This window comes from Opisthocomus hoazin, chromosome 12 (assembly GCF_030867145.1).
Source record: "Opisthocomus hoazin isolate bOpiHoa1 chromosome 12, bOpiHoa1.hap1, whole genome shotgun sequence".
In the NCBI taxonomy this organism is placed as follows: Eukaryota; Metazoa; Chordata; class Aves; order Opisthocomiformes; family Opisthocomidae; genus Opisthocomus; species Opisthocomus hoazin.
Genome location: NC_134425.1, coordinates 2,087,029 through 2,103,716, shown reverse-complemented (window position 1 = coordinate 2,103,716; position 16,688 = coordinate 2,087,029). Strand labels below are relative to the sequence as shown.

Below are 16,688 nucleotides of genomic sequence, written 5' to 3'. Positions count from 1 at the left end.
AGCTGGGCTGCTGGCACCGAGCCCGGCAGACGAAGGTCACTGGTGCCGCTGGGACAGCACTGTCCCCAAAAACCCTACTGCTACGGCCCCCCCTCACCGCCTTTGCTGGACCAGCACAAGCTTCCACAGCAGCGTAGCCCCTCCATCACCAGCACCTTCACCTGGCACCCCCAGCCCTCCTCTTCCTCCAGCTCCAAGCAGCCTGGCTGTTTGTACCCGGCCCCGCGGACGCCGAGTTTCCCTCCGTGCAAACGCGCGTGCCTGCACTGCCTTTTTTTTTAAAAAAAAATTTTTTTTTTTTTTCTTTCCCCCCCCTGTTCTTGGCATTTTGGTGGCGCGAGATAAGAGTAAAAAACAACAGAGCTGCTCGGAGAGTGAAAAAGGGAGATAGATAACGCAGATACCGACTCCTACACAAAACAGCCCTGGCTTTATCAGGGCTTTTTATCACAGTTCCCCTAAAAAAAAAAATAGAGAGCAGCCCAACTGGAATGGGGCAGCGCATTAAAAAAATGAACTTTACACTGTTTGCTCTTTAGTTTTATATTTAGATGAAACAAACTTAGATTCTTGCTGGCGATACCTTTCCCAGCGCGCGGAACCAAAAAGTCTGGAAGCCCCATTCGTTCCGGCAGGGACGAGCGAGGAAACTCGAGTATAATTTAGAAAAGTAGGTGCTGAAGGAGCGGTGCCTGCGCCCACCACCCAGCCTTGCTTGAGGCCACGGGGTGCGATGGTCCGAGCACCTTTAAGCCCGGATAAGGGGTCCCAATAAGAGGTCCCAATAAGGGGTCCTTATTCCCAGCAGAGTAAGGCCGGTCCCAAAGCATCCCCCTGGCCCAGCATCCCGCTGCCGGACCAGCGAGGCTCACGCTGGAGGTGGGTGCAGCAAGGCAGACGCTTCCCGAGCACCCCCGGGTCCCCGGGGCCAGCCAGAGCCCCCCCCCCCCCCCCCCCGAGATGCCACAGCTGGCACCGCGATCCCGACCACGCGCCGCAGCCACGCAGCATCGCAGCAGCCGGCAAAGCCGAACCTCCCCACGCCGCGAGCGGGTCCCTGGCATTCGAGGACGCACGACCGCACGTGCAAATACACCCCTGGCCACGCGGTCCCCAAAAGTTCTTTGCCCGCTGCAAGCTCCCGTCCCCGAGGGTCCCGCACAGGGCTCTGCCCTCCCGCTGCCAGCCCCGGGCGCAGGCTGGGGAGGACGTTTTGGAGCAGAAAAACCCCAACCCACAGCGCACAGCCAGAAAGAGAGAAGGGGGGGGGGGAAAAAAAATTAAAAAAAAAAAATGGACTGGAGGTTTTTTCCCTCCCCTCGCACTCCCTTCCCTACCTTCTTTTTGAAAAACATAATTTATCTGTGTATTATCAAGAAATCCAGACACTTTAATCAGTGAGCTATGAAGTCAGTATTTCCATTCTTATCTAGTGGAGGAGTGGAAATGGAGAGCAGATAGGCAGCTCCGAGCCGGTCCGTGGTGGGGAATGTTAATGGGAGGAGCGGCAGAGCCATTGGCTACCGAGCCGCCGCTATCGCTGCCATTATCGGGGCGTTATCGAGGCAACCATCGCAGCGCAGTAATGGGGCCAGTTCAACTTTCCGCATTATCATAGGAGCTGGAAGTAGCATGAGAGGCCTCGGCTGGGAGACGGAGAAGCGAGCGAGCGGCCAAACTTCCCAGCGGAGCCCCGGGGGGCAGCGAAAAGCAGCTTTTCCTCCCTGCGGTCCCCTGAGCCGGCGATGCCACAGGGGTGATGCTCTTCTGCTCGGGCATCCTCCTGCGCATCCTGGGTACCGGCCTCCAGGCGCATCCCCAGAGCCCTGGGTACCAATCCTGCCGAGCATCCCCAAAGCCCCGAGTACCAATCCTGCCGAGCATCGCCAAAGCCCCGAGTACCAATCCTGCCGAGCATCCCCAACGCCCCAGACCGTGCCGAGCATCCCCAAAGCCCTGGGTACCAACTCCGCTGAGCACCCCCAAAGCCCTGGGTACCAACCTCACCGAGCACCCCCAAAGCCCTGGGTACCAAAATCCCACCATCGCCAACGCCCTGGGTACCAACCTCACCGAGCACCCCCAAAGCCCCAGACTGTGCCGAGCATCCCCAAAGCCCCGAGTACCAACCCCGCTGAGCATCCCCAAAGCCTTGGACCGTGCCGAGCATCCCCAAAGCCCTGGGTACCAACTCCGCCGAGCACCCTCAAAGCCCTGGGTACCAACCCTGCTGAGCATCCCCAGCGGCCTGGGTACCAATCCCACCGAGCATCGCCATAGCCCTGGGTACCAACCTCACCGAGCACCCCCAAAGCCCCGGACCGTGCCGAGCATCCCCAAAGCCCTGGGTACCAACCCCGCCGAGCATCCCCAACGCCCCGGGGCCCCGACCCTCGGCTGGCCAAGGACAGGAGAAAACAATGCCTCTATATTTCATCAGATGAACAAATTAGAGGAGCACATTTCCTCCACGCGCTATCGAATGGGAGATGTCAAGAAAATATGTTGATGTGAGAAAGAGGAGATAAAGAATTATTTTGGAGGAAAAAAAGCCGTGGAAGGCTCTTATCTGGAGTGACTCATAGGCACACACTCCTTAACCCCGCCGCAGCCCAAGGTCAGCGGTTACATTCCTTTCGGCGTTTCATCCCTTCCAAAAAAACATGTTGCTGCAGGAACAACGCGGAGCCTTTGCCGGGCAGCCGTCGGAAGAGGGAACTGTATTACCCCCGAAACACTTGAACTTTCCTGATAAAAGCAGCAGCGGGACAGCAGCCCGGCCAAGCCGGAGCGTCCAAAAGCCCTGAGTCAGGCAACAAAAACAGTCATGGGATGTGTCGCAGGAAAAAAAGAAATTTAAAAAAAAAATAATAAAATAGATGTATTGGCCTGCTGCTCCCATAGCTGCTCGTCTCTAGCAGCAGGGAGCTGATTTCTTCTCCCCCTCAGGAAGCAAAATCCACGGCCTTGGGTGCAGCCATTGGACTCGCAGCGCTGGAGCGTGATGTGGGGCTGGCAGGGAAGTGTTTTCCACTTTGTCTTCTTAAAAAAATCTTCCAAGCACAAGGTTTCTCCGCTCCCACCATCCTCGTCCCCCCCTCAGCTGCTCGGACCAGCACTCGGGGCCGCCCGCATCCTGCTCTCCGGGCAGCCTCGGGTCCCAGCACCGCACGCTCTGCCGGGGAAGGGCTGGGCTGGTTTTTCTCTCCGCAGCATCGCCCCAGGCAGTGTTTCCCAAGCCAAATCATTTCTTTTTTCGCAGTAGGATGGACAGCACGGGTGGAAAACATCCTTTTCCTTTGCCCAGAATGGGTGTATTCGACCCCAAATCCACCAAGACCAAGCAGGGCACGGTGGCTCCGTCCCTGGGCTGTGCCAGCCCTGCTGCTCCCGATCCGGGCAGCGTTGTCCCTTCCTTTCCCAGGGATCTGGGTGGCATCGACCCCACGGCTGGCATGGGGCGGGGGTGCCCCAGGGCTGCTGCGGACGGTGGACGCGGACACGGTGACGCCGGAGGACTTGGCTTCCCAGTGACCTGATGTTGTCCTTGGGATGCTGCCGTTGCCAGGTGGCTCTGATGGGTCCCCGGGGAGGAACGGGGCTGTCCCTCTCCCGGCACCGCGGCTCACCTGCGCCGTGGCACTATCTCCTTGTGCAATCTGCTGCAGCACCCGCGGGGAAAGCATTGCTTCCTTCCCAAGCCCCGCACGCCGAGCTGGCCGGCTCGCAACCCGGCGAAAGGCGAACCTGCAGCTTGCTGGACGGCCTCGTGATTCACGACGGAGAAGAAGACCTTGCCCAACCACGCAAGCTGGGAGCCAGAGTCGTAAATCCCAGCTGCAGGTGGCTTTCCTGCTCTGGTGTGGGATCACAGAATCACAGAATGTTTGGGGTTGGCAGGGCCCTCTGTGGGTCACCCAGCCCAACCCCCTGCCCAAGCAGGGTCACCCAGAGCAGGGGGCACAGCACCGCGGCCAGGCGGGGCTGGAATATCTCCAGAGAAGGAGACTCCACAGCCTCCCTGGGCAGCCTGGGCCAGGGCTCCGTCACCCTCAGAGGGAAGAAGTTCTTCCTCGGGTTCAGCTGGAGCTTCCTCTGCTCCAGTTTGTGCCCGTTGCCCCTTGTCCTGTCGCTGGGCACCACTGGAAAGAGTCTGGCCCCGTCCTCCTGACACCCACCCTGCAGATATTTCGAGGCATTTCTAAGGTCCCCTCTCAGCCTTCTCTTCTCCAGGCTGAACAAGCCCAGCTCCCTCAGCCTCTCCTTGTAGCAGAGATGCTCCAGTGCCCTCCTCATCCTCGTAGCCCTGCGCTGGGCTCTCTCCAGTAGCTCCTCATCTTTCTTGAACTGGGGAGCCCAGCACTGGACACAGCACTCCAGATGATGTTGGGGACGGTCCCCACAGTGCGGGCATCGCTGTGGCTCCGCGCCCGCTCGGGGTGCCCGAGGAGGGGGCAGCGCGGGGGTGTCCCCAGGGGCATGGGAGGTGGGAGAGGAGCAGCAGCAGACACAAACCAACCCAACCCCAGCGCCCACGGGCCCTGGAAGCGGCCGCCTGCCAAAGCCGCCGCAGCCTCCCTCGCCGGTGCGGCTGCCAACGCCGCCTTCCCGACAGCCGGGACGCTCGCCGCGGCTCTCGGCAGAACAGGTTTTGCCGCGCCGCCGGGTGCCCCACGCACGGCTGTGGCCACCTTGGATCCGCCACTTGCCCTCCAAGCATCCCGCACGCATCCTCCCTGCCCGGTGTGGAGAGGGGAATGGCCGGGAAGAGCCACCCTGGGGATAAACCCCCAAGCAGGGTCCCCCGAAACGGGCTCGCAGGGTGCCGCAGCACGGAGGGGAGCACCCAAGTGGGACAGCCATGATGTTCCATGGCTGGCAGAGCACAGGGCTGGTGGCACGGGGCAGCCCAGAGCCCTGCAGATGGATATATTGTTTTGGAGAGAGGCCGAGGCAAGCTGTGAGCCAGCAGCGTGCCCTGGGTGCCAAGAAGGCCAATGGGATCCTGGGGTGCGTGAGGAGGAGTGTGGGCAGCAGGGCGAGGGAGGTTCTCCTCCCCCTCTGCTCTGCCCTGGGGAGGCCCCATCTGCAGTCCTGTGTCCAGTGCTGGGATCCCCACTTCAAGAAAGATGAGGAGCTACTGGAGAGAGTCCAGCGCAGGGCTATGAGGATGAGGAGGGGACTGGAGCATCTCTCCTCCGAGGAGAGGCTGAGGGAGCTGGGCTTGTTCAGCCTGGAGAAGAGAAGGCTGCGAGGGGACCTTAGAAATGCCTCTAAATATCTGCAGGGTGGGGGTCAGGAGGACGGGGCCAGACTCTTTCCAGTGGTGCCCAGCGACAGGACAAGGGGCAACGGGCACAAACTGAAGCAGAGGAAGCTCCAGCTGAACCCAAGGAAGAACTTCTTCCCTCTGAGGGTGACGGAGCCCTGGCCCAGGCTGCCCAGGGAGGCTGTGGAGTCTCCTTCTCTGGAGATATTCCAGCCCCGCCTGGCCGCGGTGCTGTGCAGCCTGCTCTGGGTGACCCTGCTTGGGCAGGGGGTTGGGCTGGGTGACCCCCAGAGGTCCCTTCCAACCCCAACCATTCTGTGATTCTGTGTGTCCCCTCGGCCACAATCCGCCGAGCAGGGTGCTGACCCCTCTCCCAGACATGGGACCCTCACGATGCTCACTGGAGTAGCGGCCATGGAAGAGGAAGAGAAACGTCCTCCAGCATCACCCGCGGCTGGTCCGAACCCCGCGCCGAGCAGGAGGGTGGCTTTCCTGCAGCCCTGCCACGTTACCGGTGGGAGACGGAGGGTGACAGCCAGCAGAGCTCACTGCGGTGGGCTGCCGGCTCTGCCAGATGTGTCCCACCGGCATCGCATCGTCACCCACCCTGGGACCACGGTGGGTCCTCACCTGCTGGAGACCCCGCTGTCACCCCCGCTCATCCCACGAGGCCGGCAGCAGCTGGGACGGGCAGAGCCGCCGCGGGGACAGCTGTGGCACGGGGCTTTGCCGCCAGCGCCGAGGAGCCGTCGCTTCGGGGTGCCACCGAGTCAGGGCTGGCAAACGCCTCGGGGTGGGGGGGGTTTGCACAAGAAGGGAGGGGTTGGCAGGCAGGCAGCGCCCGTGGGAGTAGCAGACATGTGGGACACGGGGATGCCAACGCCGGGATGCCGGGAGCGGGGCACGGAGGGGGCTGCGACGCCGAGGCAGCCCCTGGGGAGGTGCAGAAAATACCGGTTTCGGAGCGGAGCTGGGAAACCCTGCCTGCACCCAGCTCATCCTCGGGGAGCAGGCGGAGAACCCTCCCCACCCCAGGGTAACGTGCCTCCCCAGATGCCCCGCCGCCCACCCCGACCCAGACCACCCCTTCCCCAGCAGCTGTGGATGGGGAAACTGAGGCACGGAGGCTGGCAGTGATGGAAAAGCGCAGCGGCATCAGAGCGGTGGGAGGTTGGGGGGGGGGGAAAAAAAGCAACCCCCCAAGGTGGCGGAGGCAGTTAGTCACCTGCCCGGACGGAAAGGAACGGAGCGACGCAGCGAGAGGGCAGGAGGCGTGCCGGGAGCGTCCCACGCCACCGGCTCGCCACGCCGCCGCTAAAAATAGACGTCGGGTTGGCCACTGTCGCCTTTATAAGAAATGCAATTTTTCCAAGCTCCCGGGAAGGATGGCTCCCACGGTTTGGCCAGCACCGTGACCCCCTGCCCGGCACCGCGACCCCCTCCCCGGCACCGCCGCCGAGCCCACGCGGGACCGGGGAGCGGCCGAGCTTGCCAAAAGAGGAAAGGAAAAAAAGAAAACAACCCCACCAAGCCAACCCAAATCATCCCATCGAGGGGCGGCAGGGTTTAACAGCGCAGATCACGCTCGCTATCTGACACCATCTAATCGTTATTAAATGCACACGCAAAAATATGAGGGTGCTTATGCCTTCCACCCCCACCCCAGCCCGTGCGTTTGCTCCGCAGAGCAGAACGGGAGATAACGATCGAAAAAGAAAGTCGAAGCTCTCATCAAACTCAATGCAACATCTGCAGCTGATAACAGGCACCGGGGAGAGCTCGGCTTCTCAGCCCAGCTCGTTTCGCAGCGCGCACGGAGGAGGGAGAACAAAAAAAAAACAAACCAACCACCCTGAGAAATAAAAACACACACGCAGCTGCCCCCCACCCCTCCCCCATCAGATAATTAAAGCGCCCGCGTTCATCGCGTTTGCGATGGAACAAATTGTTGGGAGCCCCTTTTTCGCCCCTCTTTGCCGTGTTTGTTGTTGTGGTGAAAGCTGCTCCGGTCTGGTGGGGAGAGATAAGCGGCCCTTATCTGCCCTGGCAATCTCTATCAGGATGGAGATCGGGGCCTCGGCGCTTATCGGGCGCTCAGATCTACCGGAGCTGAAAGCAGAATAGAAAGGGGAAAGGAAAAAAAAGAAATAAAAAAGCCACAAGCACCCTACAACTACTACAAAAATGTTCGCTTCCAGTTAATTTCATAGGGAGGGGGGGTGAAAAAATAAAATATATAAAATAATAAGGTATGTATTAGCACGGCAGCAGAGGGAGAGGCGCATCGGCGCGATGAGATCCATCTCCCGCGTATCAGCCTCCCCCATCGGAAGCCCCGGCGCTGCGAGCGCACGCACAGGCAGCTGCCAGCGGCCTCGCTCAGCAGCCGGGCGCCCGCGCTCCCAGCTTTGAAGTTAATAAATCTGCCAGGCTATCGGGGCTGGAGATCAGCTCCTGCTCTCTATCAGCCCCTCACATCTATCTACCAGCAGAACAAAAGACAGACACCAACAAAAAAAAAATAAGAAAAATGAACCCCCCCCCCCCCCCCCCCTACGAAGCAGCAGCTGCAGGGAGGCTGCTGGGTTTTAACAGCCACGGGTGGAGTTGGGGGCTGAAAGCAACCGTCCCCCCCCTCTGGGCAGGCACCCCGCAAAATTCAATCCATGAAGGCTCCGGGTGTTTTCTCCGCTGTCAGATGCCACCATCTCGATGCGATCGGCTTCCCAAGCCTCACCACCGCATCCCACCGGTGTCCCCAGGAGGGGGGCTCGGAGGGACCCCTCCGCACTGGTACCCCCGTCCCCCACTGCTCCAGCCCAAGAAGCAAGGAAGAAGCAGAAGGTGGTCAAAGCAGGCGGTTAAATACAGTCCGGTGCCTGATCTTTGCCTTATCGCTCGTGGCGATTGCCCGCTCTCCCGGCGATCTCCCCTATCGCGCATCGCATCGAGCTCCACGAAAAAAACATCAACGCAGCACCCAGCAGAGCCGAGGCCAGAGCGAGCACGTAGCGTCACCCCGGAAAATAAAATCAGCAGATAGCGATCAGGAGGAGGTTTTTGTTTTTTTTTTTGTTTTTTTTTTTTTTTTTCCCTGCTCCAGCCGAGATGATATAAAGGATAGACTTTGTGGAAACAGGTCCGGTCTGTACAGGAGAGGAGTCTGGTTACGGGAGCCCTGATTCATGCATACCTTCCCTCGGCGGGGAGAGCCGTCGGAGGCAGCGGCACGGCGCGCTCGCCGCCTCTGATGACTGTTTTCGTGTTGACACATACAGGAAGGGTTCCAAGCTTTCAGCTTTTAATCAGTTTTGGCCATCGCCGGCGGCCCTGAGATCAGCCTCCCACTTTTATCATTTCTTCACATCTCTTGCAGAAAAGCAGCAGAGGAAGGAGATACGAGCAGCCTGCGCCCGGCCAAGCCGCCACGGCCTCAGCCAGCCCCGTTTTTTGTGTCCCCCTCCCTCAAGGTCCACGCCGGTGGGTGCTGGACGGGCGTCCTGCTGTCACCGCGTTCCCCACGCGCGCGTCGGCGGCTGCGATGCTACCGCTCGCTTTCGGTCCGAACGCTCCCGGTTTAACGAGCCGGGAGGGATCGCCGGCCAGCCGGGCTTTTTGCCGAAATCAAGCCGCGGAAGTTGGATAAAGCTAAAGGAGAAAAATTTCACCAAGGGGAAAAAAAAAAAAAAATAGGAGGCAGCTGGGACTATTTTTAACTCTACCCGGGTAAAAGTCGAGCTGAGCTTTATCACCAGAGCAATCACCCCAGGCAGGGAAACAGGTAGGTGCAACTCAGCCTTGCAATTATTTCGAGAGAAAGATAAAGCTCGATTATCACCTGGTGGCCAGCCTTCCCTATCCTCCCATCTCGCTCTTATCGCAGGCTTCCATCGACTCGAGGGGGAAAGAAGCCCCCCCCACACACACCCCCCCAAGGGGAAGGGAGCAACGCCGAGCTAAGCCCATCGCCGAAAAACTTCCAGCACTCGGCAGAATTTCTCAGCGCAGCCCGGCAGGCAGAACCCTGCCGGACCGAAACCGGATCGCGGCGATGGGGTGGGGTGGCGGGGCACGGGACCCTCCGGATGGGGGGACGCGGATGGGATACCCCACGGTGGTCCCTCCCGCTGTCAGCCCAGGACGTTACGGCCCCGTCCCCACCCGGGCTGGGGTGCGAAGCGGGAGCAGGGAGGGGGTCACCACGCAGGGCAAAGGGTCGAGGCCAGCGCGGTCAGCGGGGACCCATGGCGAGTGGGGGGTCCCCCTACGGAAAGGGGAGCCCCTGGCAGGGTGAGGGTGCCGTACCCAGGGTAAGGAGCTGCTGGGGTGCCAGGAGGTGAGGGTGTGGGGAACCCAGGGGGGGTTTGGGGAGCCCCTCGCCCCGGCTCACGGCGCTGGATGGGAGGCAGGCGGGCGGGGGGGGTGGGTGGGAAGATAAGATCACAATTTCAGGCCGTCCCGACAGAGCGATGTTATCACGACGGGACTTGCAGAACGGAATATTTTAAAGCCTTATCGGGGCGCCCATCGGGAGCCGGTACCGGAGACACCGGGGGGGAGGCGGCCGGGGGCAGAGGAGGGGGGGAGGCGGCGGGGACCGAGGCCAAAGCGAGCGGCCGGGAGCGGGCACCCACCGCGGCCGTCCCGGGTGGGTACCGGGGGCTGGGGGGGGGGGGGGGGGGGTCAGGGGGCTGAGGAGGGGTCGGGGGGGGCCGCGCTCCTCCGGGGACACCGATGCTGCCGGCGGGGGGGGTGGTGCCAAAAAATAAACAGGGGGGGGAAGGGGGGAGTACAGAAGGGGGGAGCCGGCGGCCGCGGGGTGCCGGTACCGGGGACTCACGTTTGATCTGCCGGGGGTTGCTCTGTTTCCTCCTGGACATCGCTCGGCGAGGGGCGAGCCCGGCGCCCCGGCTGGCGGCTGGGCGGGCGGCAGGTGGGTGGCGGCGGGCGGGCCCCCGGCTGCTCGCATTGCCGGCCCGCCCGCCCGCGCTGCCGGGGCCGGGGCCGGGGCCGGGCCGTGCGCGGCGGAGCGGAGCCGCCACCGCCGCCGCCGCCGCCGCGGGATTTTTCTCAATGGGGCAGCGCGGCCGATCAAACCCGCGGAACGTTCCACGGGGGCGGGGCCTGCCCCCGCCGCGCACCGCCGCGGCCGCCCATAGGCCACCGCCCCCCCCCGCCCCTCCCCCCCGGAGGCCCCGCCCACCGGATGGCGCAGCCGCCGTCGGCGCCGCGGGGTGGGGCGGGGCGGGGCGGGCGCTGCGGGGGGGCGGGGCCGGGGGCGGGGAAGAGGGCGGGGCTCCCCGAGGGGCCCGATCCGCGCGGAGGCGCGGGCGCCCCCCCCCCCCCCCCCCCCCCCCCCCCCGGGGTATAGACGGCCTCCCGCGTGTCCCCAGCCCCGCTTTGGGGTCCCCACGCTCTCGTGAGACCCCCGGCCCCCTGCCTTGGGACGCTGGCCCCCACCCCTTTGGGGTCCTACCCTGCCCACCCCCCGCGGTCCCCAACCCCTCCTTGGGGTCCCCAGACTTCTCCCTTGGGACCCAACACCCCCTTTTGGGTCCCCAAGCCCTCTCTTTGGGACTCCAGCCCCCGCCTTGCGGTCCCCAAGCCCCTCCTTTGGGACCCCAACCCTCCTTTGGGATCCCCAAGCCCCTCCTTTGGCATCCCCAAGCCTCTCCTTTGGGACCCCAACCCTCCTTTGGGGTCCCCAAACCTCTCCTTTGGGACCCAAACCCCCCTTTGGGATCCCCAAGCCCCTCCTTTGGGACCCAAGCCACCCTTTGGGACTCAACCCACCCTTTGGGGTCTCCAAGCCCCTCTTTTGGGACCTCAGCCCCCTGTGTGCGGTCCCTAAGCCCCTCTTTTGGGGTCCCCCAAATCCCATTTTGAGGTCCCAATCTCCCTCTGTGTCCTCAGTTGCCACTGGAAGGTCCTAAACACTCACGGGGTCACCAATGCCCCCTCGTGGGACCTCAATCCCCCCCCCCCGGGATCCCAATGCACCCTTTGGAGGTCCTCAAACCCTCCTGTGCCGCCCCTCCCCCAACCCTTCAATGAGCACCCCGGGGCCTCTCTTTGAGCCCCCAAACTCCTCTTAAAATGCTGCTTGTCTGTAGATGGGACAAAAAGTCTCGCTTGGGACTCCCAGGGCCACCGTGACCCCAGCTCGGGGTGGGGGCACACCCCGGGGCGTGCTGGGGAGGGTGTAGGGATGCCGGGGTCCCCCTCGGCATCACCCCAGCCGCTCCTCGCTACCAGCATGCAGCCGGGCGGCGATTTTGGGGCTAATTGGGGGGTAAACAGCAACCGCTTATGCTTTGGCTCCACGATGGGAATATTCTGTGAAAAATACCCGTTTCTGCCAAATCCGACCCTCAGCCACGGCCGCTCTCAGCTGGGAGGGGGCTTGCTGGCAGTGACGGCCGGTGCTCCCCAGTTCGTGATGCAATTGGGGGATCACTGGGGGAGCAGGGGGCTGCGGGGACACGGCCCGGCTCAGCGCGGTGGCTTGGCCACGTCCCTTCTCCATCCATCCCTGGACATGAGGTGTGCTTCCCCCCCTTCCTTCTCTTTTTCTTTTTTTAAAAGGGTTTTTAATTAACTTCCTGTTCCAATGGTGGGATAATGAGTTTTAAGCAGCACATGATTCCAGTAAAGAGGTCAAGCCGGCAATGAGGATGTCAAAAGAAATTAAGTTAAGAATTAAGAAGAGTTCCAGGGGGAAAAATAAAAAACCACCACACCCAACCCATTGAGGGAGGGAGATGCTGCTGAGGCTTTGCTCTCCCCCCCCTTGGCTGCCCGCTCCCCAAAATGATCCTGATGGAGTTTTTTGCCCCGTTTGGCCCTGACTCGCAGCCTTCCTGGAGACCATCACACCCCAGGGCAGGTCCAGAGCCTTTCCCGTGCCCCCCCGGGACGGCTTTGCAGGGGCTTGAGTGGCCTCTGCTTTGCATCAGCCATGATGGGTGCTGGCTCCATCAGAGCCTGGGTGCTGGGGAGCCGAAGCTCTGCTCTGCTGCTTTTGGGGGTCTTTGGCCCCCTCCCAGCACGGCCACGGGCGTTTTGGGGCTGGGGGCCAGTGCCAGCTCCTCCAGCACACCCGTGGCATCACCCACCAACACCGCTCACAGCACCCAGTGTGTTTGCTTACGCCGAGACAATTAGACAAACCACTTAATTAAATGCAGCACCAAGAATTGCGAGGGGCGGGGAGGCTGGGGGCGAGCGGACAGGAATACGGCCCCCAAATGTCCTCCCCCCCCCAGAACAGAGCAGGGGAGCCCATCTGCGGGGCGCAAACAGGTTGCGGTCCTTCCCCTTGCACATTCCTTGCCAGGGTCCTTTCAATGAGCTTTTTGGCACCACCTCAAAGCCTCTGAGATCCCCCCCTCCCCGCTCCAGGCCCGAGAATTTACGGTCACATCAAACAACGCGTGGGGACGTCCCCAAGCCTTGCATCTCCCTGCCCCATCACCTCGCACATCCCACCCCGCCGCGCGAGGCACACCCACGGGTGACAACGGTGACAGCGGCGCGGCCGGGTGATTTTAGACCCCCCCTCAGCCCTGATCTCGTTGTGTTTGCAGTGAGATTGTTATAGGGTGACAGAATAAATAGCGTGTTTTTCCCGAGGAGTGAATTACACGCCTGCAGAGCAGAGATAATGCGCGAGCAGCCGTCCCCCGCATTGTGAGCGAGGTGACATCTTTTTATGGAGCTGTGTACGTTTGTATTAGTGCCAATTAATCTGGGGTGATATTATTAGCGACGCAGGGGAGAGGAGGTGTCGGCGGAGGAATGTAAATGGGAAAAGCTAAGGTGCTGCCTCGGCCATATTTCACGGGCGAGGGGTGGGTGGTGGTGATGCTGGGGGCTGCGCTGAGCACCCCGAGGGGGTCTGGGTGCCAGCGGGACCACGGGCTGCCCCAGCTGCTGCCACCATACCCTGGCAGGGCTCCGCCAGGGCTGCAGAAACAGCTGTTTCCAGCTGCAAAAAGTCATGTTTTAGGGTTTTTTTTCCCTTTGTCCCAAGAGGGAGGAACGGGACCCGCAGGACTGGGTGCTGGGCGCACTGCGGAGGGGCCCTGCCACCTACCGGCACGAGAACCTGGCCCTCGGTGTCACTTGTCACCTGCCTGCGGCTCAGCCCTTGGCCATGGCTTGGGCATGGCTTGGGCATGGTTTGGACACGGCTTGGACACGGCTTGGGCATGGCCTGGGCATGGTTTGGACACGGCTTGGGCATGGCCTGGGCATGGCTTGGACACGGCTTGGACATGGCTTGGGCATGGCCTGGGCATGGCTTGGACACGGCTTGGACATGGCTTGGGCATGGCCTGGGCATGTCTTGGGCACGGCTTGGGCACGTTCGTCCGCTGCTTGGGCATGTCCCGTGCAGAGATGCTGCTGCTGCCACCGGATTTCAGGGCTCCCGGGAGCTACGGTGGCAGCACGAAGGTTTTTGGGTTAAAACAGGTGACGCAAAATGATGCTGGATGCTGCTGAAGCCGCGTGGGAACATGCAGAGGAGCGGCCCCCGCATCCCAAATTCAAGGCTGGGATTTCTCAGTGCTTATTCCCCCCGCCTCGTTGACCTCCTGCTCTAGGGATGGTGCTCGAACTCTCTCCCTGAGGGTCAGGCAGCGAAATTGGGCTGCAGCTCGAGGGGTAACGCTGCTGGCAGGGTGACAGCCCCCAGGCAGGAGCGTGGCTCCCGTGTCATCTGCCCGGCTCCCCCAAAGCTGCTGTCCCCACACCCTGCAGCCCCCCTGGCCTCGGGCTTTCCCTGCCTGAGGGCAACTCAGCATCAGGGATGCAGGAGCCCGCGGGCACGTGTGGTCCCCATCACACACATGCGGCTGGGGGGATGGCTGAGCCGGGGTTTAAATTCCTGCTGTGCAAGGAACAGCCAGATTTGACTCAAGAACAAGAAAGAAAAAAATTAAAAACCTTTAGCCCCTGCTAGCAGCGTGACAACCGTGGTGGATCCCGTTATCCTCTGGGCTGCACTGAGAGGCTTAAAGCACCTCCAGCTCAGAAACTCGGGTGTGCGGCTAAGAAGAAAGGCCGGCTGGGTGTCCAGTTCTGGGCTCCCCAGTTCAAGAAAGATGAAGAGCTACTGGAGAGAGTCCAGCGGAGGGCTACGAGGATGATGAGGGGACTGGAGCATCTCCCCTATGAGGAGAGGTTGAGGGAACTGGGCTTTTTCAGCCTGAAGAAGAGAAGGCTGCGAGGGGACCTTATAAATGCCTACAAATATCTGCAGGGTGGGTGTCAGGAGGATGGGGCCAAGCTCTTTCCAGTGGTGCCCAGCGACAGGACAAGGGGCAACGGGCACAAACTGAAGCAGAGGAAGCTCCAGCTGAACCCGAGGAAGAACTTCTTCCCTCTGAGGGTGACGGAGCCCTGGCCCAGGCTGCCCAGGGAGGCTGTGGAGTCTCCTTCTCTGGAGATATTCAAGACCCGCCTGGACAAGGTCCTGTGCACCTTGCTGTAGGTGACCCTGCTTCGGCAGGAGGGTTGGACTAGATGACCCACAGAGGTCCCTTCCAACCCCTACTATTCTGTGGTTCTGTGATTCTGTGAAGAGCAAACAGCAGCCGGAGGAAAATTTAGGGTGGTGGCAAGAGGCCAAGAAATCCCCTGAGGGACTCCATGCAACATCGTGAAGGGTGCGGATTGGGGCCAAGGGTGGTGCAGAGCCGCCGTGCGTCCCGGCGGGGTGCAGCCCTGGGACCCCCGGATGTCTCGTGGGTGTCCCCCCCCCCATGCACCCACTGAGCAGCGAGTTAATCTGCAGCCGGGAGAAGCCGCCCGGCTTTGCCTTCCTGGCTGGAATTACGTCCACGGGGGCCTGCAGTCTTCCAAGTGCCAACCGCTGGCGGATAACGCAGGACTCGGCAATCCCGGGGGCTTTAGGGAGCTGATGGATGGGGGGGTCACTGAGACCACGGGAGGGGGACGCGCATGGGAGACTATGGGGAAAAAAAACCCCATTCTCACTTAGTGGGGAAAAGGGAAGAATTCAGTATTTCAGCCTTAAAAGCTGTGGGGATGACGCCGGCGTCTCGGCGGGGAGCAGTGCTCGGGAGGGAGCGGTACCCGAGGCGAGGATTCGTCGCCTGTGCTGCAACAAGGTGGGAGCTGCTCTGGGACCCTCACCCTGCCCCGGGCCCCGGGGACGCGTCCCAGCCGTGGCAGCAAACCTGGGGGTCCCAGGGAACTTCATTTCCAGGTGCCCCGGTTCTGAGTCTGGAGGTGCGGGAGAGCTACGGTACCAACCAGGCACGAAACGCTCCCCTGCCCTGGAGATTTGCAGCCCTGGTGAAATATAGTGGAGGGAAAACATAAAAGTCCCATTTCCAGCTCCGCAATATTTCCTGCCAAAACAAAGTAGAATGTGCTGCCTTAAATTTTCTGCAAAATTCTTTTGAGGTTATTTTTTTCCCTAAATTAAGCCATACTAATTATTTTCAGCCACTTTATCTCCACTCTGCAACACACCAGGAGGGTGCAGGCGGCAAGCATTTTAAGCCTCCATAAACAAAAGAGTAGTTTGGAAAATAATTCTATCAATTAATCAAATTAATCCTGCAGTTTTAGTTACAAGCCCCAAGTGGCAAGGATTCTAGCTTGCGGTTAGGAGCTATCTCTCATTGACAGCGTTTAAATGTTTTGATTGCAACAGTAATTAAAGAATATAATATGCCCGGCTTTGTATCAGCCTCCTACCTTCAGATCTCAGTGCTGTGTCGGCAGAGGTCAGCTTGAGGACAAACTGGTGATGAACAAACTGGGCCGTCACCTTCACCATCACCATCACCATCACCAACTGGTAATGACCAAACTGGGCCATCACCATCACCAACTGGTAATGACCAAACCAGGCCATCACCATCACCATCACCATCACCAACTGGTAATGACCAAACTGGGCCATCACCATCACCAACTGGTAATGACCAAACCAGGCCATCACCATCACCATCACCATCACCAACTGGTAATGACCAAACTGGGCCATCACCATCACCAACTGGTAATGACCAAACTTGGGCATCACTATCACCAATTGGTAATGACCAAACTGGGCCGTCACCATCACTATCACCAATTGGTAATGACCAAACCGGGCCATCACCATCACCATCACCATCACCATCACCATCACCATCACCATCACCATCACCATCACCATCACCAACTGGTAATGACCAAACTGGGCCATCACTATCACCAATTGGTAATGACCAAACTGGGCCGTCACCATCATCATCACCAATTGGTAATGACCAAACCGGGCCATCACCATCACTATCACCAACTGGTAATGACCAAACTGGGCCATCACCATCACCAATTGGTAATGACCAAACTAGGCCATCACCATCACCAATTAGTAATGAACAAACCAGGCCAT

General features: G+C 60.6%; 1 protein-coding gene across 1 annotated transcript in view; it reads right to left on the bottom strand.

Annotated features, from left to right (window-relative positions):
* ZFPM1 (zinc finger protein, FOG family member 1) overlaps positions 1 to 10,221 on the bottom strand; it is a 41,327-nt gene extending 31,106 nt beyond the window's left edge. The window contains 1 exon segment of the mRNA XM_075433992.1: positions 10,110 to 10,221. Within this exon segment, the coding sequence (XP_075290107.1) occupies positions 10,110 to 10,149 (40 nt within the window). The 5' untranslated portion in view covers positions 10,150 to 10,221.
* Between the last annotated feature and the right edge of the window lie 6,467 nt (positions 10,222 to 16,688).